The following is a 27,998-nucleotide window of genomic DNA, read 5'->3' on the forward strand; positions in this document are numbered from 1 at the left end:
AGGTAGATAACAGAGGAGAGAGAGGGAGAGGTACATAACAGAGGAGAGAGAGGGAAGGGAATACTGAACGCATTCAACCGAAATGTCTTCCACATTTACCCTGACCCAGCAGTCACAGATAGACCAGTTGAGGGAGGAGGACCTGCCATTACCACGAGCCGGGGAGGACGGGCTCGTTACTCAGGTGTTTTATCATTACTCAGGTGTTTTACCAGGTGTTTTATCATTGCTCAGGTGTTTCATCAGGTGTTTCATCAGGTGTTTTATCAGGTGTTTTATCAGGTGTTTTATCAGGTGTTTTATCAGGTGTTTTAGGTGTTTTATCAGGTGTTTTATCAGGTGTTTTATCAGGTGTTTTATCAGGTGTTTTATCTGGTGTTTTACTAGGTGTTTTATCAGGTGTTTTACTAGGTGTTTTATCATTACTCAGGTGTTTTATCATTACTCAGGTGTTTTATCATTACTCAGGTGTTTTATCAGGTGTTTTATCATTACTCAGGTGTTTTATCAGGTGTTTTATCAGGTGTTTTATCATTACTCAGGTGTTTCATCAGGGGTTTTATCAGGTGTTTTATCATTACTCAGGTGTTTTATCAGGTGTTTTATCAGGTGTTTTATCAGGTGTTTTATCATTACTCAGGTGTTTTACTAGGTGTTTTACCAGGTGTTTTATCAGGTGTTTTATCATTACTCAGGTGTTTTATCAGGTGTTTTATCATTACTCAGGTGTTTTATCAGGTGTTTTATCAGGTGTTTTATCATTACTCAGGTGTTTTATCAGGTGTTTTATCAGGTGTTTTATCATTACTCAGGTGTTTTATCAGGTGTTTTATCAGGTGTTTTATCATTACTCAGGTGTTTTATCAGGTGTTTTATCAGGTGTTTTATCAGGTGTTTTATCAGGGGTTTTATCATTACTCAGGTGTTTTATCATTACTCAGCTGTTTAATCAGGTGTTTCATCAGGGGTTTTATCAGGTGTTTTATCAGGTGTTTTATCGGGTGTTTTATCATTACTCAGGTGTTTTATCAGGTGTTTTATCAGGTATTTTACCAGGTGTTTTATCATTACTCAGGTGTTTTATCATTACTCAGGTGTTTTATCAGGTGTTTTATCAGGTATTTTACCAGGTGTTTTATCATTACTCAGGTGTTTTATCAGGTGTTTTATCAGGTATTTTACCAGGTGTTTTATCATTACTCAGGTGTTTTATCATTACTCAGGTGTTTTATCATTACTCAGCTGTTTTACCAGGTGTTTTATCATTACTCAGGTGTTTTATCAGGTGTTTTATCATTACTCAGGTGTTTTATCAGGTGTTTTATCAGGTGTTTTACCAGGTGTTTTATCATTACTCAGGTGTTTTATCAGGTGTTTTATCAGGTGTTTTATCATTACTCAGGTGTTTTATCAGGTGTTTTATCAGGTGTTTTACCAGGTGTTTTATCATTACTCAGGTGTGTTATCAGGTGTTTTATCAGGTGTTTTATCAGGTGTTTTACCAGGTGTTTTATCAGGTGTTTTATCATTACTCAGGTGTTTTATCAGGTGTTTTATCAGGTGTTTTATCATTACTCAGGTGTTTTACCAAGTGTTTTATCAGGTGTTTTATCAGGTGTTTTACCAGGTGTTTTATCAGGTGTTTTATCATTACTCAGGTGTTTTATCAGGTGTTTTATCAGGTGTTTTATCAGGGGTTTTATCAGGTGTTTTATCAGGGGTTTTATCAGGTGTTTTATCATTACTCAGGTGTTTTATCAGGTGTTTTACCAGGTGTTTTATCATTACTCAGGTGTTTTACCAGGTGTTTTACCAGGTGTTTTATCATGTGTTTTACCAGGTGTTTTATCAGGTGTTTTATCATTACTCAGGTGTTTTACCAAGTGTTTTATCAGGTGTTTTATCAGGTGTTTTATCAGGTGTTTTATCGGGTTTTTTATCATTACTCAGGTGTTTTATCAGGTGTTTTATCAGGTGTTTCATCAGGTGTTTTATCAGGTGTTTTATCATTAATCAGTATTGAAACCAAACCATATGATTTGAATGAAAGGTATTATAATGAACATGAAAAGGTGAATGTGAGAAGCGCTCATCATTTCACATAGTCTGCATGTCATATTGAACAGCATAGAAACACTGTAAATAGGTCAGGAACCAGACAGGGAGACTAAGAATGAATTGAGTTATTCAGGCTGTATTCTTTCAAGGCTATAGCAAAGAAACAAATAAATACATTTGTGAAGCAGTTGTGATACAATGAAACTGGTTGAAACAAAACGCTCTATTTAAACATTTCATTATATTCAGTCATTATAGTCAGTAGATTTCACGTATAGGCTGTGCCCTACTTAGAATTAAATACAAATTAAACAAACAATTCCTCACTAGGTTTGTTAGAATTCATTATTAGAAACAGTAGTTTGGCTCGGGTCTATGTTTTCAAGACTCATGCGATGGTGCCTGACGAGGAAGCCCAGCAGTGGAGCCATATCCTGTCCTCACTTATAGAGCCACTGGGGATGCTAAAACACCCTTTTTGGCCACTCCTGCCAGGCTGGGCAGAGATGCAGAATTATTTTATTTATTATTTTCTATAGGTAGGTCTGTAACCCAATCAAGGCAAAATAACCCAATCAAAATGGAAAGCTCCTTGAACGTGGGAATATACCAGGTCAAGGGTAGCATTCCAGAGGGACATCAGAGACTGTAACGTTCTTTGATTTGATTTGATTTTGATTTGGTCTAATATAATATAATAATATAATAATAATATAATTATAATATATTAGTATAATAATAATAATATTATAATAATATAATAATTATATAATTATAATATAATAATATAATATACTAATAATGTAATAATATAATATAATAATATAATAATAATAATACATTTATAATATAATAATATAATATAATAATAATATAATAATAATAATATAATAATAATAATATAATAATATAATAAATATATAATAATATAATAATAATAATATAATAATATATAATAATAATATAATAATATAATAATAATAATAATAATATATAATAAATGTATAATAATATAATAATAATAATATAATAATATAAATAATAATATAATAATATATAATAATAATATAATAATATATAATAATATAATAATATAATAAATATAATAATAATATAATAATAATATATAATAATATATATAATAATATATAATAATAATAATAATAATAATATAATAATATATAATAATAATATAATAATATAATAATATAATAAATAATATAATAATATAATAATAATAATAATAATATAATAATATATAATAATAATATAATAATATAATAATAAATAATATATAATAATAATATATAATAATATAATAAATATAATAATATAATAATAATAATAATAATATATAATAATATAATAATATAATAATATAATAATAATAATATAATAATATAATAATATATAATAATAATATAATAATATATAATAATATATAATAATATAATATAATAATATAATAATATATAATAATAATATAATAATAATATATAATAATATAATAATATAATAATATAATAATAATAATATATAATAATATAATAATAATATAATAATATATAATAATAATATAATAATAATAATATAATAATATAATAAATAATAATAATATAATAATAATAATATAATAATATAATAAATAATAATAATATAATAATAATAATAATAATAATAATATATAATAATAATATAATAATAATAATATAATAATATAATAAATAATAATATAATAATAATAATATAATAATATAATAAATAATAATAATATAATAATAATAATATAATAATAATATAATAATAATATATAATATATAATAATAATATAATAATAATATAATAATAATAATATAATAATAATATAATAATAATATAATAATAATAATATAATAATAATATAATAATAATATAATAATATATAATAATAATATATAATAATATAATATAATAATATAATAATATATAATAATATAATAATAATAATATAATAATAATAATAATATAATAATAATAATATAATAATAATAATATAATAATATAATAATAATAATATAATAATAATATATAATAATAATAATATAATAATATAATAATATATAATAATAATATAATAATAATATATAATAATATAATATAATAATAATATAATAATATAATAAATGTATAATAATATAATAATAATATTATAATAATACATTTATAATAATAATAATATAATAATAATAATATAATAATAATAATATAATAATATAATAATATAATAATAATAATATAATAATATAATAATAATATATAATAATAATAATAATATAATTGTAATCATATATAATAATAATATACCAGATCAATTGGGCCAAAACCATTCAAGGTGTATTGTATAGATAATATAACAAACATGAACAAAACTTCTAAGAGATCTGATTTTTTAGTTTATAAAAACTTTGCTACAATGACACACTTAGTTATCTACCCACCTCGTTCCTCTCTTCCAGCATGTGCACGTAGTAAAAGTACACCATCATGTTTTCTGGACACGTTGTCTCTTCAGATTCCATGATGATGATTTAGTTGTGGACACTACATCACCACACTCCCTCTCTTTAGTAGTGGACACTACATCACTACACTCCCTCTCTCCTTTAGTTGTGGACACTACATCACTACACTCCCTCTCTCTTTAGTAGTGGACACTACATCACTACACTCCCTCTCTCCTTTAGTTGTGGACACTACATCACTACACTCCCTCTCTCCTTTAGTTGTGGACACTACATCACTACACTCCCTCTCTCCTTTAGTTGTGGACACTACATCACCACACTCCCTCTCTTTAGTTGTGGACACTACATCACCACACTCCCTCTCTTTAGTTGTGGACACTACATCACCACACTCCCTCTCTTTAGTTGTGGACACTACATCACCACACTTCCTCTCTTTAGTTGTGGACACTACATCACCACACTCCCTCTCTTTAGTAGTGGACACTACATCACTACACTCCCTCTCTCCTTTAGTAGTGGACACTACATCACCACACTCCCTCTCTTTAGTTGTGGACACTACATCACCACACTCCCTCTCTTTAGTAGTGGACACTACATCACTACACTCCCTCTCTCCTTTAGTAGTGGACACTACATCACCACACTCCCTCTCTTGCTCTTGGTCCTCATCTTTGTAAGTCACCTTGATTTACCACCTGTGTGTTTTATCAGTTCCCTGATGTCTCTGTAATGTCTCTGTAATGTCTCCCTGATGTCTCTGTAATGTCTCCCTGATGTCTCTGTATGTCTCTGTAATGTCTCCCTGATGTCTCTGTAATGTCTCTGTAATGTCTCCCTGATGTCTCTGTAATGTCTCCCTGATGTCTCTGTAATGTCTCCCTGATGTCTCTGTAATGTCTCTGTAATGTCTCCCTGATGTCTCTGTAATGTCTCCCTGATGTCTCTGTAATGTCTCCCTGATGTCTCTGTAATGTCTCTGTAATGTCTCCCTGATGTCTCTGTAATGTCTCCCTGATGTCTCTGTAATGTCTCCCTGATGTCTCTGTAATGTCTCCCTGATGTCTCTGTAATGTCTCTGTAATGTCTCCCTGATGTCTCTGTAATGTCTCTGTAATGTCTCCCTGATGTCTCTGTAATGTCTCCCTGATGTCTCTGTAATGTCTCCCTGATGTCTCTGTAATGTCTCCCTGATGTCTCTGTAATGTCTCTGTAATGTCTCCCTGATGTCTCTGTAATGTCTCTGTAATGTCTCCCTGATGTCTCTGTAATGTCTCTGTAATGTCTCCCTGATGTCTCTGTAATGTCTCCCTGATGTCTCTGTAATGTCTCTGTAATGTCTCCCTGATGTCTCTGTAATGTCTCCCTGATGTCTCTGTAATGTCTCCCTGATGTCTCTGTAATGTCTCTGTAATGTCTCCCTGATGTCTCTGTAATGTCTCCCTGATGTCTCTGTAATGTCTCCCTGATGTCTCTGTAATGTCTCTGTAATGTCTCCCTGATGTCTCTGTAATGTCTCTGTAATGTCTCCCTGATGTCTCTGTAATGTCTCCCTGATGTCTCTGTAATGTCTCCCTGATGTCTCTGTAATGTCTCCCTGATGTCTCTTTGCATTCTCCCATCCTCCTCCTATATGATTACAGTTATAACACAGACAGAGGGAGAGACATTGATTGTGTGGATGTGTGTATTTAGAGGCCTATCTACCCACAGACACCCACACACAGAGACACCACACACAGAGACACCACACACAGAGACACCACACACAGAGACACCACACACGGACAGTTAATTATCCCACGCTCGCACATCCCACTAGATCCACCCTACTGTCTCTCTTTCTCTCTCTCCATCTCTCCCTCTCTCTCTCTCTCTCTCTTTCTCTCTCTCTCTCTCTCTTTCGCTCTAGCTCTCTCTCTCTTTCTGTGTTTCTCTTTCCCTCTCTCTTTCTCTCTAGCTCTCTCTGTTTCTCTCCCTCTCTCTCTTTCTCTCTCCCTCTCTCTTTCTCTCTAGCTGTCTCTCTTTCTCTCTAGCTCTCTCTCTCTTTCTGTGTTTCTCTTTCCCTCTCTCTTTCTCTCTCCCTCTCTTTCTCTCTACCTCTACCTCTCGCTCTTTCTCTCTCTCTCTCTCTCTCTCTCTCTCTCTCTCTCTCTCTCTCTCTCTTTCTCTCTCTCCCTTTCTCTCTACCTCTCTGTGGTGTGCCATCTGTATTCCTGTGCTGTGTTGAAGCAACTGAAATAATAGCATCGTACTTATCAGTATGCCTGTTACAATACAGAAATGTACTGTTGAGTCCAGCCAGACCAATTACTTTAGGTATGCTTGATGTGGAGAGAGAGAAAAAGGACAACATGAAAAGAGAGACTAGGAAGAGAGAGAGACTAGACTAGGAAGAGAGAGAGAGACTAGACTAGGAAGAGAGAGAGAGACTAAAAAGAGAGACTAGGGAGAGAGAGACTAGAGTAGGAAGAGAGAGAGAGACTAGAGTAGGAAGAGAGAGAGAGACTAGACTAGGAAGAGAGAGAGACTAGACTAGGAAGAGAGAGAGAGACTAGACTAGGAAGAGAGACAAGGAGGAGAGTCTAGATTAGGCTAGGAAGAGAGATTAGGAAGAGAAAGACTAGTCTAGGAAGAGAGAGACTAGGAAGAGAGAGAGACTAGACTAGAAGAGAGAGAGACTAGAAGAGAGAGAGACTAGGAAGAGAGAGACTAGGAAGAGAGACTAGGAAGAGAGAGACTAGGAAGAGACACTAGTGTGTGTGTGTGTGTGTGCGTGAGAAAGAGAGAGAGAGAGTGCATGCGTGTGTGTGTGTGTGTGCTTTTCTTTGTGTCCATGAGAGCCTCTGTGCGTGCGTATGCTTGCTTCCCATACAGGTTTGTCCGTGGGTGTGTGGGTGTGGTCTGTCTTCCGTCAGCCGCATTGATGTGTTATGCTTCCGTAGCCATAGCAACGGGGCTATGACACCCTGGCCTAGGGACATGACCTGTGAGACAACAGACTTGACAGGGGCTCCTATCTGTTTAAACCTGTTTTATACTTTTCTAAAAAAATTTACTGAAGACTTTGTTCACTACCTTTATCAAATTGTTCTTCCTCGGTGAGAAAGTGTGTTAATATGAATATATTAATTAAATCATTTCATGAGAAAGTCTTCCAACTTATTATATAACTTATAACAACTGTTGTTTGATGGGGACAATACATCATGACCAGTTGATATCTATATTCTATGCAGACTGTTAGTGTTTGATGGGGACAATACATCATGACCAGTTGATATCTATATTCTATGCAGACTGTTAGTGTTTGATGGGGACAATACATCATGACCAGTTGATATCTATATTCTATGCAGACTGTTAGTGTTTGATGGGGACAATACATCATGACCAGTTGATATCTATATTCTATGCAGACTGTTAGTGTTTGATGGGGACAATACATCATGACCAGTTGATATCTATATTCTACGCAGACTGTTAGTGTTTGATGGGGACAATACATCATGACCAGTTGATATCTATATTCTATGCAGACTGTTAGTGTTTGATGGGGACAATACATCATGACCAGTTGATATCTATATTCTACGCAGACTGTTAGTGTTTGATGGGGACAATACATCATGACCAGTTGATATCTATATTCTATGCAGACTGTTAGTGTTTGATGGGGACAATACATCATGACCAGTTGATATCTATATTCTATGCAGACTGTTAGTGTTTGATGGGGACAATACATCATGACCAGTTGATATCTATATTCTATGCAGACTGTTAGTGTTTGATGCTAGGGACAATAATTGATTGTACATTTTCACCAATTGATATCTATATTCTATCCCAGACTGTTAGTGTTTGATGGGGACAATACATCATGACCAGTTGATATCTATATTCTACGCAGACTGTTAGTGTTTGATGGGGACAATATACATCATGACCAGTTGATATCTATATTCTATGCAGACTGTTAGTGTTTGATGCTAGTGGGATGTGTGTGACTCTGACGCCAGTCTTTTATCATCGAGCTGCTATCCCATGCGGTGTTTGATGCTAGTGGGATGTGTGTGACTCTGACGCCAGTCTTTTATCATCGAGCTGCTATCCCATGCGGTGTTTGATGCTAGTGGGATGTGTGTGACTCTGACGCCAGTCTTTTATCATCGAGCTGCTATCCCATGCGGTGTTTGATGCTAGTGGGATGTGTGTGACTCTGACGCCAGTCTTTTATCATCGAGCTGCTATCCCATGCGGTGTTTGATGCTAGTGGGATGTGTGTGACTCTGACGCCAGTCTTTTATCATCGAGCTGCTATCCCATGCGGTGTTTGATGCTAGTGGGATGTGTGTGACTCTGACGCCAGTCTTTTATCATCGAGCTGCTATCCCATGCGGTGTTTGATGCTAGTGGGATGTGTGTGACTCTGACGCCAGTCTTTTATCATCGAGCTGCTATCCCATGCGGTGTTTGATGCTAGTGGGATGTGTGTGACTCTGAGGCCAGTCTTTTATCATCGAGCTGCTATCCCATGCGGTGTTTGATGCTAGTGGGATGTGTGTGACTCTGACGCCAGTCTTTTATCATCGAGCTGCTATCCCATGCGGTGTTTGATGCTAGTGGGATGTGTGTGACTCTGACGCCAGTCTTTTATCATCGAGCTGCTATCCCATGCGGTGTTTGATGCTAGTGGGATGTGTGTGACTCTGACGCCAGTCTTTTATCATCGAGCTGCTATCCCATGCGGTGTTTGATGCTAGTGGGATGTGTGTGACTCTGACGCCAGTCTTTTATCATCGAGCTGCTATCCCATGCGGTGTTTGATGCTAGTGGGATGTGTGTGACTCTGACGCCAGTCTTTTATCATCGAGCTGCTATCCCATGCGGTGTTTGATGCTAGTGGGATGTGTGTGACTCTGACGCCAGTCTTTTATCATCGAGCTGCTATCCCATGCGGTGTTTGATGCTAGTGGGATGTGTGTGACTCTGACGCCAGTCTTTTATCATCGAGCTGCTATCCCATGCGGTGTTTGATGCTAGTGGGATGTGTGTGACTCTGACGCCAGTCTTTTATCATCGAGCTGCTATCCCATGCGGTGTTTGATGCTAGTGGGATGTGTGTGACTCTGACGCCAGTCTTTTATCATCGAGCTGCTATCCCATGCGGTGTTTGATGCTAGTGGGATGTGTGTGACTCTGACGCCAGTCTTTTATCATCGAGCTGCTATCCCATGCGGTGTTTGATGCTAGTGGGATGTGTGTGACTCTGACGCCAGTCTTTTATCATCGAGCTGCTATCCCATGCGGTGTTTGATGTTGATGTGTGATGTATTTATTGCAGGCTGGAAGGTAGGTAGATCGTATTGTGTTAAAGAAAAGCTGTGAGGCCCACAGTCACATGCGATGGGACACCAACTAAGAATTCACAAAATGGGACAAACACCAAACTGAGACTCTACATGCAGAATTCTGCTAAAATATCCTCCGTGTACAACGGTAAACACCAAATAATGAATTCAGAGTAGAATTAGGCCGATACCCACTAATTATCTAAATTAGTTGCCCATTCCTGCTATAATGCCTGGCCAAAAGTAATGCAGTTTATCTAACAGTTTAACTAACTGTCACTAAAGCTAACTGTCACTAAAACTAACCGTCACTAAAACTGTCACTAAAACCAACTGTCACTAAAACCAACTGTCACTAAAACCAACTGTCACTAAAACTAACTGTCACTAAAACCAACTGTCACTAAAACTAACTGTCACTAAAACCAATCGTCACTAAAACCCAACTCTCACTAAAACCCAACTCTCACTAAAACTAACTCTCACTAAAACTAACTGTCACTAAAACTAACGGTCACTAAAACCCAACTCTCACTAAAACTAACTCTCACTAAAACTAACTCTCACTAAAACTAACTGTCACTAAAACCAACTGTCACTAAAACTAACTGTCACTAAAAGTAGTGTCTTTAAAGCTCTCGACCCGTTCCACTGCAGCTCCACCATAGTGGATTGGAGACGTGCTCAGAATCAGATGCAGACTATTCAACAGCAACGTCACAACGTCAATTTCAAGATCAATATCCGACTCCAGCTCGGCTAAATTCCGCAGCATTTGCAATGTTGTCAGTGCTTCCATCCGTTTGTTTGGGCTTTGTCATCGTGAACTACACACATTGTATGTTGTACTCGGTGTCTGATTTTACTCTCCCAGGAGAAATTATATACCATTTCAAGCCTTTCAGAAAATAATTAGACTACCCACAATGCCCACAATTCTTCAGCATCATTACACTATTGTTCTAAATAATTCAGATGATCAATTTCTATCTGGTTTCATTCATCCATTGATGACATTCATTCAGTGAGGAGACGTGTTAGTGCCCTTGTACCAAAGTGTTATTATTTGGCAGCATTGCCTTTAAATTGTTTAACTTGGATCAAACTCTCCGGGTAGCCTTCAAACAAGCTTCCCACAATAAGTTGGGTGAATTTTGGCCCATTCCTCCTGACAGAGATGGTGTAACTGAGTCAGGTTTGTAGGCCTCCTTGCTCGTTCACGCTTTTTCAATTCTGCCCACAAATTTTCTATGGGATTGAGGTCAGGGATTTGTGATGGCCACTCCAATACCTTGACTTTGTTGTCTTTAAGTTTTGCCACAACTTCGGAAGTATGCTTGGGGTCATTGTCCATTTGGAAGACCCATTTGCGACCTAGCTTTAACTTCCTGACTGATATCCATATCAATATATCCACCAAATTTTCTGTCCTCATGATGCCATTTATTTTGTGAAGTGCACCAGACCCTCCTGCAGCAAAGCACCCCCACAACATGATGCTGCCACCCCGTGTTTCACGGTTGGGATGGTGTTCTTCGGCTTGCAAGCCTCTCCCTTTTTCCTCTAAACATAACGATGGTCATTATGTCCAAACAGTTCTACTTTTGTTTCATCAGACCAGAGGACATTGCTCCAAAAAGTATGATCTTTGTCCGCACGTGCAGTTGCAAACTGTAGTCTGGCTTTTTTATGGCACAGTCAATTTAGTGTATGTAAACTTCTGACCCACTGGAATTGTGAATTATAAGTTAAATAATCTGTAAACAATTGTTGGAAAAATGACTTGTGTCATGCACGAAGTAGATGTCCTAACCGACTTGCCAAAACTATAGTTTATTAACAATAAATTTGTGGAGTGGTTGAAAAACAAGTTTTAATGACTCCAACCTAAGTGTATGTAAACTTCTGACTTCAACTGTACGTGCTTGATATTTATGAGCTACATGATCAACTTCCCCTGAGAGAATAGTCTACCAACTGCCCCTGAGGGAATAGTCTACCAACTGCCCCTGAGGGAATAGTCGACCAACTGCCCCTGAGGGAATAGTCTACCAACTGCCCCTGAGGGAGTAGTCGACCAACTGCCCCTGAGGGAATAGTCGACCAACTGCCCCTGAGGGAATAGTCTACCAACTGCCCCTGGGGGAATAGTCTACCAACTTCCCCTGAGAGAATAGTCTACCAACTGCCCCTGAGGGAATAGTCTACCAACTTCCCCTGAGGGAATAGTCTACCAACTGCCCCTGAGGGAATAGTCTACCAACTGCCCCTGGGGGAATAGTCTACCAACTGCCCCTGAGGGAATAATCTACCAACTTCCCCTGAGGGAATAGTCTACCAACTTCCCTTGAGGGAATAGTCTACCAACGTCCCCTGAGGGAATAGTCTACCAACTTCCCCTGAAGGAATAGTCTACCAACTGCCCCTGAGGGAATAGTCTACCAACTGCCCCTGGGGGAATAGTCTACCAACTGCCCCTGAGGGAATAATCTACCAACTTCCCCTGAGGGAATAGTCTACCAACTGCCCCTGAGGGAATAATCTACCAACTGCCCCTGAGGGAATAATCTACCAACTTCCCCTGAGGGAATAGTCTACCAACTGCCCCTGAGGGAATAATCTACCAACTTCCCCTGAGGGAATAATCTACCAACTTCCCCTGAGGGAATAGTCTACCAACTGCCCCTGAGGGAATAGTCTACCAACTTCCCCTGAGGGAATAGTCTACCAACTGTCCCTGAGGGAATAGTCTACCAACTGCCCCTGAGGGAATAGTCTACCAACTTCCCCTGAGGGAATAGTCTACCAACTTCCCCTGAGGGAATAGTCTACCAACTGCCCCTGAGGGAATAGTCTACCAACTGCCCCTGAGGGAATAGTCTACCAACTGCCCCTGAGGGAATAGTCGACCAACTGACCCTGAGGGAATAGTCGACCAACTGCCCCTCAGGGAATAGTCTACCAACTGCCCCTGAGGGAATAGTCTACCAACTGCCCCTGAGGGAATAGTCGACCAACTTCCCCTGAGGGAATAGTCGACCAACTGCCCCTGAGGGAATAGTCGACCAACTGCCCCTGAGGGAATAGTCTACCAACTGCCCCTGAGGGAAGAGTTTACCATCTTCAGAAAGGCTCAGTGCCACACCTTCTAGTTTATAACAGGTACAGTGTATCCTACCTATCTTACCTATCCATACCAGCAGCATCCTCTCTGCATATCACAACAGGTACACCTCACTCTCTCTCTCTCGCTCCCTCTTTCTCTCCCTCTCTTGTCCTTTCCCTCTGTCTCTTTCTTTCTCTCTCTCTCTTTCTTTGTCTTTCCGTTTCTCACAGACACTATCAGTTCAACGTGTTTAAACAAAGTGCACTTGCCAGTTGATACCGTCTCAGTGGCAGTGTAACCAACACCTCTGTTCTTAGCTGTACTTTCCCAGGTCTTGTCCTCGTTATTTCCTGTTGTGTTTTGTCAGTGTTCCTCTTGCTGCCTCCGATCCCAGACTGTCTGCAGCCCAAGCAGCACCCTGTTCTCTATATAGTGACCAGAGCCCTAGGGGACTATAAAGGAAATAGGGGGCCATTTGACAGACGCTCTCTCTCTTCCTCCGGTGTCTGTCTGTCTCGGAGCGAGACAAATGTCTGTCTTTCTCGGAGAGATACAAATGTCTGTCTTTCTCGGAGAGATACAAATGTCTCTCTTGTCGGGAGAGGGAACAGGCCTGGAGCGGAAGATTTTTTTTTCGCTCACAAAGACAGACTCAGTAAGTCTCTGGGTTGACCAGGCTTGTCGGGACAGACAGACAGACAGACTGACTGAATGACTGCCAGACAGACACAGTAAGCCTCTGGGTTGACCAAACTAGACAGAACAGACTTATTGACAGACTGACTGACTGACAAACAGACTGACTCAGTAAGTCTCCTGGTTAACCATATGTGAATTGATTGCCCCCCCATATATCTTCAGAGTTCATACTGTTAGGTGACCTAAACTGGGATATGCTTAACACCCCGGCCGTCCTACAATCTAAGCTTGATGCCCTCAATCTCACACAAATGATCAAGGAACCTACCAGGTACAACCCTATATCCGTAACTATGGGCACCCTCTTAGATGTCATCCTGACCAACTTGCCCTCTATATACACCTCTGCTGTCTACAAACAGGATTTTAGTGATCACTGCTTCAATGGGTCTGCAGTCAAATGACCACCCCTCATCACTGTCAATTGCTCCCTAGAACACTTCAGCGAGCAGGCCTTTCTAATTTACCTTATCCCGTCAGTAGAGGATGCCTGGTTGCTCTTTGAAAGTGCTTTCCTCACCATCTTAAATAAGTATTCCCCATTCAAAACATGTAGAACTAAGAACAGATATAGGCTATAGGTTCCCGACTTGACTGCCCTTGACCAGCACAAAACATCCAGTGGCGTTCTGCATTAGCATCGAATAGTCCCCGCGATATGCAACTTTTCAGGGAAGTCAGGAACCAATATACACAGTCAGTTAGGAAAGCAAAGGCTAGCTTTTTCAAACAGAAATTTGCATCCTGTAGCGCTAATTCCAAAAGGTTCTGGGACACTGTCCATGGAGAATAAGAGCATCTCGTCCCAGCTGCCCACTGCACTGAGTCTAGGAAACACTGTCACCACCGATAAATCTACGATAATCGATCATTTTAATAAGCATTTTTCTACAGCTGGACATGCTTTCCACCTGGCTACCCCTTCACCGGCCAACAGCTCTGCAGCAACTTGCCCAAATCCAAACAACTGATGTTCTGAAAGAGCTGCAAAATCTGGATCCCTACAAATCAGCTGTGCTAGACAGTTTGGACCCTCTCTTTCTAAAATTATCCGCCGAATTTGTTGCAACCCCTATCACTAGCCTGTTTAACCTCTCTTCCGTATCGTCTGAGATCCACATAGATTAGAAACCTGCCGCGGTCATCCCCCTCTTCAAAGGGGGAGACACTCTAGACCCAAACTGTTATAGACCAGGCGCAGGAGAGCAAAAAACTGTTTTTACAACGGCGCAGTTTAGTAATAAAAACCACCCGGAAACAGAACAATCAATAAATGGGTACAAAACCCGTCGCACACCAGACATAACGTGCACAAGCACTTACAATAAACAATTCTGGACATGGGGGGAACAGAGGGTTAAATACACAACATGTAATGATAGAATTGAAACCAGGTGTGATGGAAGACAAGACAAAACAAATGGAAAATGAAAAGTAGATTGATGATGGCTAGAAGACCGGCGCCGCCGACCGCCAAACGCCACCTGAACAACGAGAGGCACCGAATTCGGGGGAAGTCGTGACACTGGACCTGTATCCATCCTGCCCTTCCTTTCTAAAATCTTCGAAAGCCAAGTTACCAAACAGATCACCGACCATTTTGAATCCCACCGTATCTTCTCCACTATGCAATCTGGTTTCTGATCTGGTCATGGGGGCACCTCAGCCACGCTCAAGGTCCTAAACGATATCATAACCGCTATTGATAAAAGACAGTACTCTGCAGCCGTATTCATCGACCTGCCAAAGCTTTCGACTCTGTCAATCACCACATTCTTATCGGCAGACTCAATAGTCTTGGTTTCTCTAATGACTGCCTCGCCTGGTTCACCAACTACTTCACAGACAGAGTTCAGTATGTCAAATTGGAGGGCCTGTTGTCCGGACCTCTGGCAGTCTCTATGGGGGTGCCACTGTGTTCAATTCTCGGGCCGACTCTTTTCTCTGTATATATCAATGATGTCGCTCTTGCTGCTGGTGATTCCCTGATCCACCTCTACGCAGACGACACCATTCTGTATACCTCTGGCCCTTCTTTGGACACGGTGTTAACAAACCTCCAGACAAACTTCAAAGCCATACAACACTCCTTCATTGGCCTCAAACTGCTTTTAAATGCTAGTAAAACTAAATGCATGCTCTTCAACCGATCGCTGCCCGCACCCGCCCGCCCAGCTAGCATCACTACTCTGGATGGTTCTGACTTAGAATATGTGGACAACTACAAATACCTAGGTGTCTGGTTAGACTGTAAACTATCCTTCCAGACTCACATTAAGCATCTCCAATCCAAAATTAAATCTAGAATCAGCTTCCTATTTCGCAACAAAGCCTCCTTCACCCATGCTGCCAAACATACCCTTGTAAAACTGACTATCCGACCGAACCTTGACTTCAGCGATGTCATTTACAAAATAGCCTCCAAGACTCTACTCAGCAAATTGGATGCAGTCTATCACAGTGCCATTTGTTTTGTTACCAAAGCCCCATATACTACCCACCACTGCGACCTGTATGCTCTCGTTGGCTGGCCCTCGCTTCATATTTGTCGCCAAACCCACTGGCTCCAGGTCTTTGCTAGGTAAAGCCCCGCCTTATCTCAGCTCACTGGTCACCATAGCAACACCCACCCGTAGCACGCGCTCCAGCAGGTATATTTCACTGGTCACCCCCAAAGCCAATTCCTATTTCAGCCGCCTTTCCTTCCAGTTCGCTGCTGCCAATGACTGGAACGAACTGCAAAAATCACTGAAGTTGGAGACTCATATCTCCCTCTCTAACTTTAAGCACCAGCTGTCAGAGCAGCTTACCGGTCACTGTACCTGTACACAGCCCATCTGTAAATAGCCCATCCAACTACCTCATCCCCATATTGTTATTTTTATTCTTGCTCTTTTGCACTCCAGTATCTCTACTTGCACAGTCACCATCTGCACATCTATCACTTCAGTGTTAATGCTATATTGTAATTATTTCGCCTCTAGGGCCTATTTATTGCCTTACCGCCCTAATCTTCTACATTTGCACACACTGTAAATATATTTTTCTATTGTGTTATTGACTGTATGTTTGTTTATGTGTAACTCTGTGTTGTTGTTATTGTCGCACTGCTTTGCTTTATCTGGGCCAGGTCGCAGTTGTAAATGAGAACTTGTTCTGAACTGGCCGACCTGGTTATATAAAGGTGAAATAAAATAAATGAACTACTTGAGAAAAAGCTAGGCAAATTTCTACGTGCAAATTATGAGAATTTACAGATAATTTCTTTGTCATGGGTATATTATGTGGGGCGGCAGGGTAGCCTAGTGGTTAGAGCGTTGGACTAGAAACCAAAAGGTTGTAAGTTCGAATCCCCGAGCTGTTGTTCTTCTCCTGAACAGGCAGTTAACCCACTGTTCTTAGGCCGCCATTGAAAATAAGAATTTGTTCTTAACTGACTTGCCTAATAAAATAAAATAGAAATTAAATGTCTTGAGTTGCCTTTTCGGAGGAGAAACCATGATTTCTGTCAGCAGAAGGACGTCTTCCTCAACAGGCCTGGGTTGCATCTCAAATATACCCTATTCCTTATACAGGGCCCTCTGTTGACCAGAGCCCATGGTGTAAAGTAATGCACTACCATAGAAATAAGCCGCCATTTTAGAACGTGGCCCTAGTCTTTAGTTAAACATGCCGTTCAACAGAAAGCCTCTCCTCTGTACCGCTGTACTCCAGACTATAAAAGACTAAGACAAAAGTTCAGAGCTCTCCAGCTACACAGCCACTATGATGTCGCTGCTGCAGAGTGTGTGGGCTTGTGTATATGTGTGTAGCTAGTACTGTATGTGAGTGTGGGCCCACCATGATGCTGGGGTTGGAGGGGCCTGGGGTTGGAGTATGGGCCCCCAATGTGCTGGGGTTGGAGTGTAAGGCCCCTATGGTGGTGGGGTTGGAGTGTGGGGCCCCCAAGGTGGTGGGGTTGGAGTGTAAGGCCCCTAAGGTGGTGGGGTTGGAGAATGGGGCCCCATGGTGCTGGGGTTGGAGTGTAAGGCCCCTAAGGTGGTGGGGTTGGAGAATGGGGCCCCATGGTGCTGGGGTTGGAGTGTAAGGCCCCTAAGGTGGTGGGGTTGGAGTGTGGGGTTGGAGTGTAAGGCCCCTAAGGTGGTGGGGTTGGAGTGTGGGGCCCCCATGGTGGTGGGGTTGGAGTGTAAGGCCCCTAAGGTGGTGGGGTTGGAGTATGGGGCCCCATGGTGGTGGGGATGGAGTGTGGGGCCCCATGGTGGTGGGGTTGGAGTATGGGGCCCCATGGTGGTGGGGTTGGAGTGTGGGGCCCCATGGTGCTGGGGTTGGGGTGTAAGGCCCCTAAGGTGGTGGGGTTGGAGTGTAAGGCCCCATGGTGGTGGGGTTGGAGTGTAAGGCCCCTAAGGTGGTGGGGTTGGAGTGTAAGGCCCCTAAGGTGGTGGGGTTGGAGTGTAAGGCCCCTAAGGTGGTGGGGTTGGAGTGTATGGCCCCTGTGAAGAGCAGTTTGTTTGCTCTCCACAGAATAACTGTGTGTGACGTGAACATGGAACTGAGCTGTAGCGCTGGGGCAAGACGGACTAAGGGACGGTGTGTGTGTGTGTGTGTGTGTGTGTGTGTGTGTGTGTGTGTGTGTGTGTGTGTGTGTGTGTGTGTGTGTTGTGTGTGTGTGTGTGTTGTGTATGTGTGTGTGTGTATGTGTGTGTGTGTGTGTATGTGTGTGTGTGTGTGTGTGTGTGTGTGTGTGTGTGTGTGTGTGTGTGTGTGTGTGTGTGTGTGTGTGTGTGTGTGTGTGTGTGTGTGTGTGTGTGTGTGTGTGTGTATGTGTGTGTGTGTGTGTGTATGTATGTGTGTGTGTGTGTGTGTGTTTGCGTGTGTGTGTGTGTGTGTGTGTGTGTGTGTGTGTGTTTGCGTGTGTGTGTGTGTGTGTGTGTGTGTGTGTGTGTGTGTGTGTGTGTGTGTGTGTGTGTGTGTGTGTGTGTGTGTGTGTGTGTGTGTGTAGGAACAGGGTACTGGTCCCTCTCCAGAGGAGGGCTGATTAGACCCATCAACCTCTCTGCACGCTCCCACTCACACTGGTAATTGGAGCTGGCAGGAGGGTGTCATGCACCCCTCCTTCTCATCCCTCACTCCTTCCTTTCTTTCACTCTTTCTTTCTGCTTCTTCTGCCATCCACCTCTCCCTCCTTATCCTCCCACCCCCTCCTCCTTATCCTCCCACCTCCTCTCCTTATCCTCCTACCCCCTCCCTCCTTATCCTCCTTCCTTATCCTCCCACCTCCCTCCTTATCCTCCCCCTCCCTCCTTATCCTCTCTCCTTATCCCCCCTCCCCTCCCTCCCTCCTTATCCTCCCTCTCCTTATCCCCCACCTCCCTCCTTATCCTCCCACCTTATTATCCTCTCCCTCCTTATCCCCCTCCCTCCCTCATTATCCTCCCTCCATATCCCCTCCCCTTATCCTCCCCTCCCTCCTTATCCTCTCTCCTTATCCCCCTCCTCCCCTCCTTCCTTATCCTCCCACCTCCTCCTTATCCTCCCCCTCCCTCCTTATCCTCTTTCCTTATCCCCCTCCCCTCCCTCATTATCCTCCCTCCATCCTCCCACCTCCCTCCCCTCCCCCTCCCTCATTATCCTCCCACCTCCCTCCTTCCTTATCCTCCCCCTCCTCCTTATCCTCTCTCCTTATCCCCCTCCCCTCCTCCTTATCCTCCCTCCTCCCCCTCCTCCTCATTATCCTCCCACCTCCTCCTTATCCTTATCCTCCCCCTCCCTCCTTATCCTCCCTCCTTATCCCCCTCCCCCTCCCTCATTATCCTCCCTCCATATCCCCCCTCCCCTCCCTCATTATCCTCCCTCCATATCCCCCACCAATATCACTCCCTAAAAACACAACACTATTGAACAATCCTTGGATAGCTTTTCAGAATTGACAGATAAATTGATCCCCCATGGGAAACTGAAGGCATAGAAACTGTCAATTACTTGGTAATAGAAAATACATTTATTTCCATGACAGAATTTAAAAACAATTGTGGACTGACCAATGTAGATAGTTTCAAATACATGCAACCTAAGAAGTTACATATTACGAAATTTTGATTTGAAATATTTTGGACATCAGAGCAATCTTGAGGGATTCCTATTTGAGAGGAACAAAATGGTGTATTTGGAGGATGCGGCGGAGAGTAGTGTAGGTGGTTCTGGGTAGGAGTGATGTTGTTGATGTTTGTGTCTCTGAGATAGTGGGTGAGAACAGGTGGTTCTGGGTAGGAGTGATGTTGTTGATGTTTGTGTCTTTGAGATAGTGGGTGAGAACAGGTGGTTCTGGGTAGGAGTGATGTTGTTGATGTTTGGGTGTCTTTGATGTTTGTGTCTCTGATAGGGGTGAGAACAGGTGGTTCTGGGTAGGAGTGATGTTGTTGATAGGGGTGAGAACAGGTGGTTCTGGGTAGGAGTGATGTTGTTGATGTTTGTGTCTCTGAGATAGGGGGTGAGAACAGGTGGTTCTGGGTAGGAGTGATGTTGTTGATAGGGGTGAGAACAGGTGGTTCTGGGTAGGAGTGATGTTGATAGGTGTGTGTGTCTCTGAGATAGGGGGTGAGAACAGGTGGTTCTGGGTAGGAGTGATGTTGTTGATGTCTCTGAGATAGGGGTGAGAACAGGTGGTTCTGGGTAGGAGTGATGTTGTTGATGTTTGTGTCTTTGAGATAGGGGGTGAGAACAGGTGGTTCTGGGTAGGAGTGATGTTGTTGATAGGGGTGAGAACAGGTGGTTCTGGGTAGGAGTGATGTTGTTGATGTTTGTGTCTCTGAGATAGGGGGTGAGAACAGGTGGTTCTGGGTAGGAGTGATGTTGTTGATAGGGGGTGAGAACAGGTGGTTCTGGGTAAGAGTGATGTTGTTGATGTTTGTGTCTCTGAGATAGGGGGTGAGAACTGGTGGTTCTGGGTAGGAGTGATGTTGATAGGTGTGTGTGTCTCTGAGATAGGGGGTGAGAACAGGTGGTTCTGGGTAGGAGGGATGTTGATAGGTGTGTGTGTCTCTGAGATAGGGGGTGAGAACAGGTGGTTCTGGGTAGGAGTGATGTTGATAGGTGTGTGTGTCTCTGAGATAGGGGGTGAGAACAGGTGGTTCTGGGTAGGAGTGATGTTGATAGTTGTGTGTGTGTGATATCTAAGAAATCAATGGGCTTAAAAACATTAGCAGACATGGGCTTGTTGATCAACTGTCATAAATATCTCTCTACGTTCTGGAATGACACGACAAGAGAGAAACATGACTGATGCACTACCATCATTTCGAAATCGCGTCTTGGTTCATTCTACTGTGAAAGTCGGACTGAGCTCCTTAAAAAAAAAAAAAAGAAGGTTTGCCCGCTCTCAGGTACCACCGGGTCTGTAACAAAAACCTGTCTAAGTGTCTCTCAGCTGGCTGCAAAGACAGTCACACACACCAACACGACACCTACATGCCCGGGACTTCTGTTGAAGCTTTTTACTCATCAGGCGTAAAGTGTGATAGTCTCTGTCTGGGTGTTAGCCACGTGTACAGCTCTCTGTGTGTCTCTCTCTCTCTCTCTCTCTCGGTGTTAGCCACATATACTAACAGCTCCGCTGTAATGCTAACACTAGGAAGCTCTGAACCAGCCACAGCAGCTGTTTTCCTCTTGAATAATTCCCAGTTTATGTTTCTGATAGCAGGGAGTTGTCGACTCCTAGGTGTTTTTTCAGCCCGCCCTCTCTAAAGTCTCAAAGCATATCCTCCTCCTTCTCAGAATGTTCCAACCAATTAACATGTTTTGTTTGCATGGGCTGTAATACTGACACCTGGGGAGTATTCGCTAGGAACAGAAATGATAGCAAACGGAACAAACGTAGGTGGTGACCTACATTAGCTAGGCTAACACCAACATTAGCTAGATTACCACCTACATGAGTTAGGCTAACACCAACATTAGCTAGATTACCACCTACATGAGGTAGGCTAACACCAACATTAGCTAGGTTACCACCTACATTAGCTAGGCTAACACCAACATTAGCTAGATTACCACCTACATTAGCTAGGCTAACACCTACATTAGCTAGGCTAACACCAACATTAGCTAGGTTACCACCTACACTAGCTAGGTTACCACCTACATTAGCTAGGCTAACACCAACATTAGCTAGATTACCACCTACATTAGCTAGGTTACCACCTACACTAGCTAGGTTACCACCTACATTAGCTAGGCTAACACCAACATTAGCTAGATTACCACCTACATGAGTTAGGCTAACACCAACATTAGCTAGATTACCACCTACATGAGGTAGGCTAACACCAACATTAGCTAGGTTACCACCTACATGAGGTAGGCTAACACCAACATTAGCTAGGTTACCACCTACATTAGCTAGGCTAACACCAACATTAGCTAGATTACCACCTACATTAGCTAGGCTAACACCTACATTAGCTAGGCTAACACCAACATTAGCTAGGTTACCACCTACATTAGCTAGGCTAACACCAACATTAGCTAGATTACCACCTACACTAGCTAGGTTACCACCTACATTAGCTAGGCTAACACCAACATTAGCTAGATTACCACCTACATGAGTTAGGCTAACATCTACATTAGCTAGATTACCACCTACATTAGCTAGGCTAACACCAACATTAGCTAGATTACCACCTACATTAGCTAGACTAACACCTACATTAGATAGCCTAACTCATGTAGGTGGTAACCTATCTAATGTAGGTGTTAGTCTAGCTAATGTAGGTGGTAACCTAGCTAATGTAGGTGGTAATCTAGCTAATGTAGATGTTTGCCTAACTAATGTAGGTGGTAATCTAGCTAATGTTGGTGTTAGCCTAGCTAATGTAGGTGGTAACCTAACATCTACGTTAGCTAGGTTACCACCTACATTAGTTAGGCTAACATATACATTAGCTAGATTACCACCTACACCTACATTAGCTAGGTTACCACCTACATTAGTTAGGCTAACATCTACAATAGCTTGATTACCACCTACATTAGCTAGGCTTACACCTACATTAGTTAGGCTAACATATACATTAGCTAGATTACCACCTGCATTAGCTAGGTTACCACCTACATTAGCTAGGCTTATCACCTATATTAGCTAGGTTATCACCTACATTAGGTAGGTTATCACCTACATTAGCTAGGTTATCACCTACATTAGCTAGGTTATTACCTACATTAGCTAGGTTATTACCTACATTAGTTAGGTTATTACCTACATTAGTTAGTCTAAAACCTGCTTTTTAACAACAACAGCCCTTCCTCTAAAATGCCCTCAAGCTTCTGTTCAGTACTACCACAAGAATAGAGCTAATGTTCAGTACTACCACAAGCATAGAGCTAATGTTCAGTACTACCACAATAATAGAGCTACTGTTCAGTACTACCACGAGAATAGAGCTAATGTTCAGTACTACCACAATAATAGAGCTACTGTTCAGTACTACCACAAGAATAGAGCTTCTGTTCAGTACTACCACGAGAATAGAGCTACTGTTCAGTACTACCACAAGAATAGAGCTACTGTTCAGTACTACCATGAGAATAGAGCTTCTGTTCAGTACTACCACAAGAATAGAGCTACTGTTCAGTACTACCACGAGAATAGAGCTACTGTTCAGTACTACCACGAGAATAGAGCTTCTGTTCAGTACTACCACAAGAATAGAGCTACTGTTCAGTACTACCACAATAATAGAGCTTCTGTTCAGTACTACCACGAGAATAGAGCTACTGTTCAGTACTACCACGAGAATAGAGCTACTGTTCAGTACTACCACGAGAATAGAGCTACTGTTCAGTACTACCACAAGAATAGAGCTACTGTTCAGTACTACCACAAGAATAGAGCTACTGTTCAGTACTACCACAAGAATAGAGCTACTGTTCAGTACTACCACAAGAATAGAGCTACTGTTCAGTACTACCACAAGAATAGAGCTACTGTTCAGTACTACCACAAGAATAGAGCTACTGTTCAGTACTACCACGAGAATAGAGCTACTGTTCAGTACTACCACGAGAATAGAGCTACTGTTCAGTACTACCACGAGAATAGAGCTACTGTTCAGTACTACCACAATAATAGAGCTACTGGATGTTTTTCCTCAGGGGCCCATCAGCGTATGAAGAGGCAGATTAAAAACAGGAAGCAGAACTGTGAAAGAGGAACAAACTAGAGCTATGTGCCAATTCTTCACCCCTTTCCCAGCGATGCTCATTCCTCGTCATCGATTTAAAAGCGTAGAATTCCACACTTGAGGAGAGGAATCAACTAATCAGTCATCTTTAAAAGGGTTTTAGTATCTTCTCGTTACCAAATAATACTCATTAATATGCTTTAGGCCAATGGTATCGCAGTCAGCCGTCAGTAAAAGACATTCAAGGAATTAAAGGAGTGAAAATCATGAATCATAAAATCATGAATTTTACATTCCCAAATGATCTCTCTGCAGAATGAATTTGTCACTGGAGCTGCTCTACCTCATGATCCTAATGTTGTGATGGGTTACATTATTGATGTTTGTCTTGCTGGGTGGAGTTTTTGGGTGTCTATAATGTAGGCTTTGTTCTCCTCAGGTTGTTTAAAGCTAGGCTTATTCTATATCTCTCACTCACTCACTATTGCTCTTTATCTCTCTCTCTCTGGTTAGTACATGCTATGAAAATTACGGTTTATATTGTTACGTGAAGTCATGTCCTTTATGGGACTGTACATATTAATGTATTTATATCCTCAGCTAATTACATTTTTGGGTGGAAATATGAAGGTTCTCTCAACGGGCTTGGACAAGTCCCGCTGTAGTCCATCATTCACACTAATCCTATATCTACTTGTCTCTTCTACAGAGAACCAGATCCCTCATGGGTTCCCCAACATAGACATGGGTCCCCAGCTTAAGGTGGTGGAGAAGACCAGGACGGCCACCATGCTGTGTGCTGCCAGCGGCAACCCTGACCCAGAGATCACCTGGTTTAAAGACTTCCTGCCTGTAGACATCAACAGCAGCAACGGACGAATCAAACAACTCCGCTCAGGTAAGAATGTCTACTCTCTCTGCAACTCCTTTCCACTTAATAAAGACTCATTCCTGCTTAGTAACAGACTTAATGGAGACCCATTCCTGCTTAGTAACAGACTTAATGAAGACCCATTCCTGCTTAGTAACAGACTTAATGGAGACCCATTCCTGATTAGTAACAGACTTAATGGAGACCCATTCCTGCTTAGTAACAGACTTAATGGAGACCCATTCCTGCTTAGTAACAGACTTAATGGAGACCCATTCCTGGTTAGTAACAGACTTAATGGAGACCCATTCCTGCTTAGTAACAGACTTAATGGAGACCCATTCCTGCTTAGTAATAGACTTAATGGAGACCCATTCCTGCTTAGTAACAGACTTAATGGAGAACCATTCCTGCTTAGTAACAGACTTAATGGAGACCCATTCCTGCTTAGTAACAGACTTAATGGAGACCCATTCCTGCTTAGTAACAGACTTAATGGAGACCCATTCCTGCTTAGTAACAGACTTAATGGAGACCCATTCCTGCTTAGTAACAGACTTAATGGAGACCCATTCCTGCTTAGTAACAGACTTAATGGAGACCCATTCCTGCTTAGTAACAGACTTAATGGAGACCCATTCCAGCTTAGTAACAGACTTAATGGAGACCCATTCCTGCTTAGTAACAGACTTAATGGAGACCCATTCCTGCTTAGTAACAGACTTAATGGAGACCCATTCCTGCTTAGTAACAGACTTAATGGAGACCCATTCCTGCTTAGTAACAGACTTAATGGAGACCCATTCCTGCTTAGTAACAGACTTAATGGAGACCCATTCCTGCTTAGTAACAGACTTAATGGAGACCCATTCCTGCTTAGTAACAGACTTAATGGAGACCCATTCCTGCTTAGTAACAGAAGCAAGATACAACTTTCCATCTTATAGTGTGTTTATCAGTGCTGCGCAACATTCAGTGAAGTATATGTATATACTGAAGTATAGTGTATATAATATATATATATATGTGTGTGTAGCAGGTAGATCTTCTTTTCAGTGGAAAACAGTACATATTTTTATATTTTTGGACTGCCCACACACAGTACCAAATGGACCGTCTACAAACTCCACATACCAAAATGCTAAAATGAATTAGTGGTCTCCAGCAGTGCAGAAAATAAAATAATTGAAGTTGCCCTTTTTCATCAAGAGGGACTTAGCTGAGCCCTTCTGAAACATGAGGACGGCGGGGGCACGGAGTAGAGAGGGCTAGGATGCATCCCAAATGGCAACCTAATAGGGCTCTGATTAAAAGTAGTGCACTACAGTGTAAATAGTGTGCCCTTTAGCATCCTCAGAGGAGACAGTAATTCCAGCCTGGAGTGTCTCAGCCAAGATCCAGCCTGGAGTGTCTCAGCCAAGATCCAGCCTGGAGTGTCTCAGCCAAGATCCAGCCTTGAGTGTCTCAGCCAAGATCCAGCCTGGAGTGTCTCAGCCAAGATCCAGCCTTGAGTGGCTCAGCCAAGATCCAGCCTGGAGTGTCTCAGCCAAGATCCAGCCTGGAGTGTCTCAGCCAAGATCCAGCCTGGAGTGTCTCAGCCAAGATCCAGCCTGGAGTGTCTCAGCCAAGATGCAGCCTGGGAGAGAGGAAACACACACACACACTGAAGAAATAAATCGATGTGCCTCTCTCTGCTCTCTCTGTTCCCAAGGCTGGATAAATCAATTGCTTTAGCCCTAACCCCAGATCAGATTGGGGAGAGGTTAGAGTTAAGAAGATTAGGTAAATAAACATCTTTAACCCAACCCCAGATCAGATTGGGGAGAGGCCAACGTTAAGAAGATTAGATAAATAAACATCTTTAAGGGCTGACCCTGGGTCTGTCAGAACGTAGAGAGAGAGTTAGAACGATTAGTGGCTCTTTGAGTTGCTCTTTAATTCTCCTCATTTAGAGGATATTTACTGTGTTCCAAATGGCACTCTATTCCCTATATAGTGCTCTACTACCTATAGGGCTCTGGTCAAATGTAGTGCATTGTGTAGGGTATAGGGAACCATTTGGGATGCGACCCGAAATCACAGAGGAGGTGGCTTCTGCTTTTCACCTACATGTACATATTACCTCAAGCAATCACCCCAACTACCTCGTACCCCCAGTACGCCGACTCACATATACCTCGTACCCCCAGTACGCTGGCTCACAACTACCTCGTACCCCCAGTACGCCGACTCACAACTACCTCGTACCCCCAGTACGCCGACTCACAACTATCTCGTACCCCCAGTACGCCGACTCACAACTACCTCGTACCCCCAGTACACTGACTCCCTAGTGGAACTCCTTGTATATAGCCTCCTTATTGTTATTGTATTGTGTTATTTGACTGTGTTTAGTATCTTCTTTGTGGATAAAGGGCTCGTAAAGCATTTCACGTTAAAGTATGCACTTGATTTGAGGTGAGAGGCCCTTTCTCTTCACAGAGTTCTGTCTTTCTGTCGGTCAGGCAGTCTGTGGTTCAGTCCCAAATTGCACCCTATTCCCTACATACTGCCCTACTTTTTGGTCAAAAAAAAAGTGTAAAGGGCTGATTAGTGGTCACACACACACACACACACACACACACACACACACACACACACACACACACACACATTAACAAGCCTTGCTATCTCTAACCCTAGCCATGACATCTGTAGCTATCTTCTGACCTGCTGACCTGGGGCGGCAGGGTAGCCTAGTGGTTAGAGTGTAGAGGCGGCAGGGTAGCCTAGTGGCTAGAGTGTAGAGGCGGCAGGGTAGCCTAGTGGTTAGAGCGTTGGACTAGTAACCGGAAGGTTGCAAGTTCAAACCCCCACACAATGCTTACATCTCTTTCTCTCCAATCACTCTGGTGTAGATTTTCATTATTTGACTAACCTGAATTATTTCCTCTAACGTCTAGACCTGCGGGTTATATCTATTTAACCATGTATTACTTTCATTCATTTACCTTCTCTCCTCTCTTTCTGTCTTATTTACTAACTCTCGCTCTCTCCCTCTCTCTCCAATCTCGTTTGCGTTCCGAATTACCTTCAACTAGGTGGTACACCGATTAGAGGTAAGGATGATGGGGAAATAAACGTGTCACGAAAATGTCACTCCATCCCTCCGTCACTTCAACCTCAACCTCCGTCAGCCTCTCTCCCTCGTTCCACCTCTCTTAACCTTCGACCTCTCCACTCTGC

General features: G+C 41.8%; 1 protein-coding gene across 5 annotated transcripts in view; it reads left to right on the forward strand.

Annotated features, from left to right (window-relative positions):
• Positions 1-27,998, forward strand: part of LOC115124740 (receptor-type tyrosine-protein phosphatase F) — a 460,456-nt gene that overhangs the window by 244,344 nt on the left and 188,114 nt on the right. For all 5 annotated transcript variants that reach the window (XM_065013771.1, XM_065013769.1, XM_065013773.1 and 2 more), the window contains one exon: positions 24,612-24,800. In XM_065013771.1, coding sequence (XP_064869843.1) covers positions 24,612-24,800 — 189 coding nt within the window. The remainder of the gene's footprint in view (positions 1-24,611; positions 24,801-27,998) is intronic.

The sequence above is a fragment of the Oncorhynchus nerka genome, linkage group LG9b (assembly GCF_034236695.1).
Source record: "Oncorhynchus nerka isolate Pitt River linkage group LG9b, Oner_Uvic_2.0, whole genome shotgun sequence".
Classification (NCBI taxonomy): Eukaryota; Metazoa; Chordata; class Actinopteri; order Salmoniformes; family Salmonidae; genus Oncorhynchus; species Oncorhynchus nerka.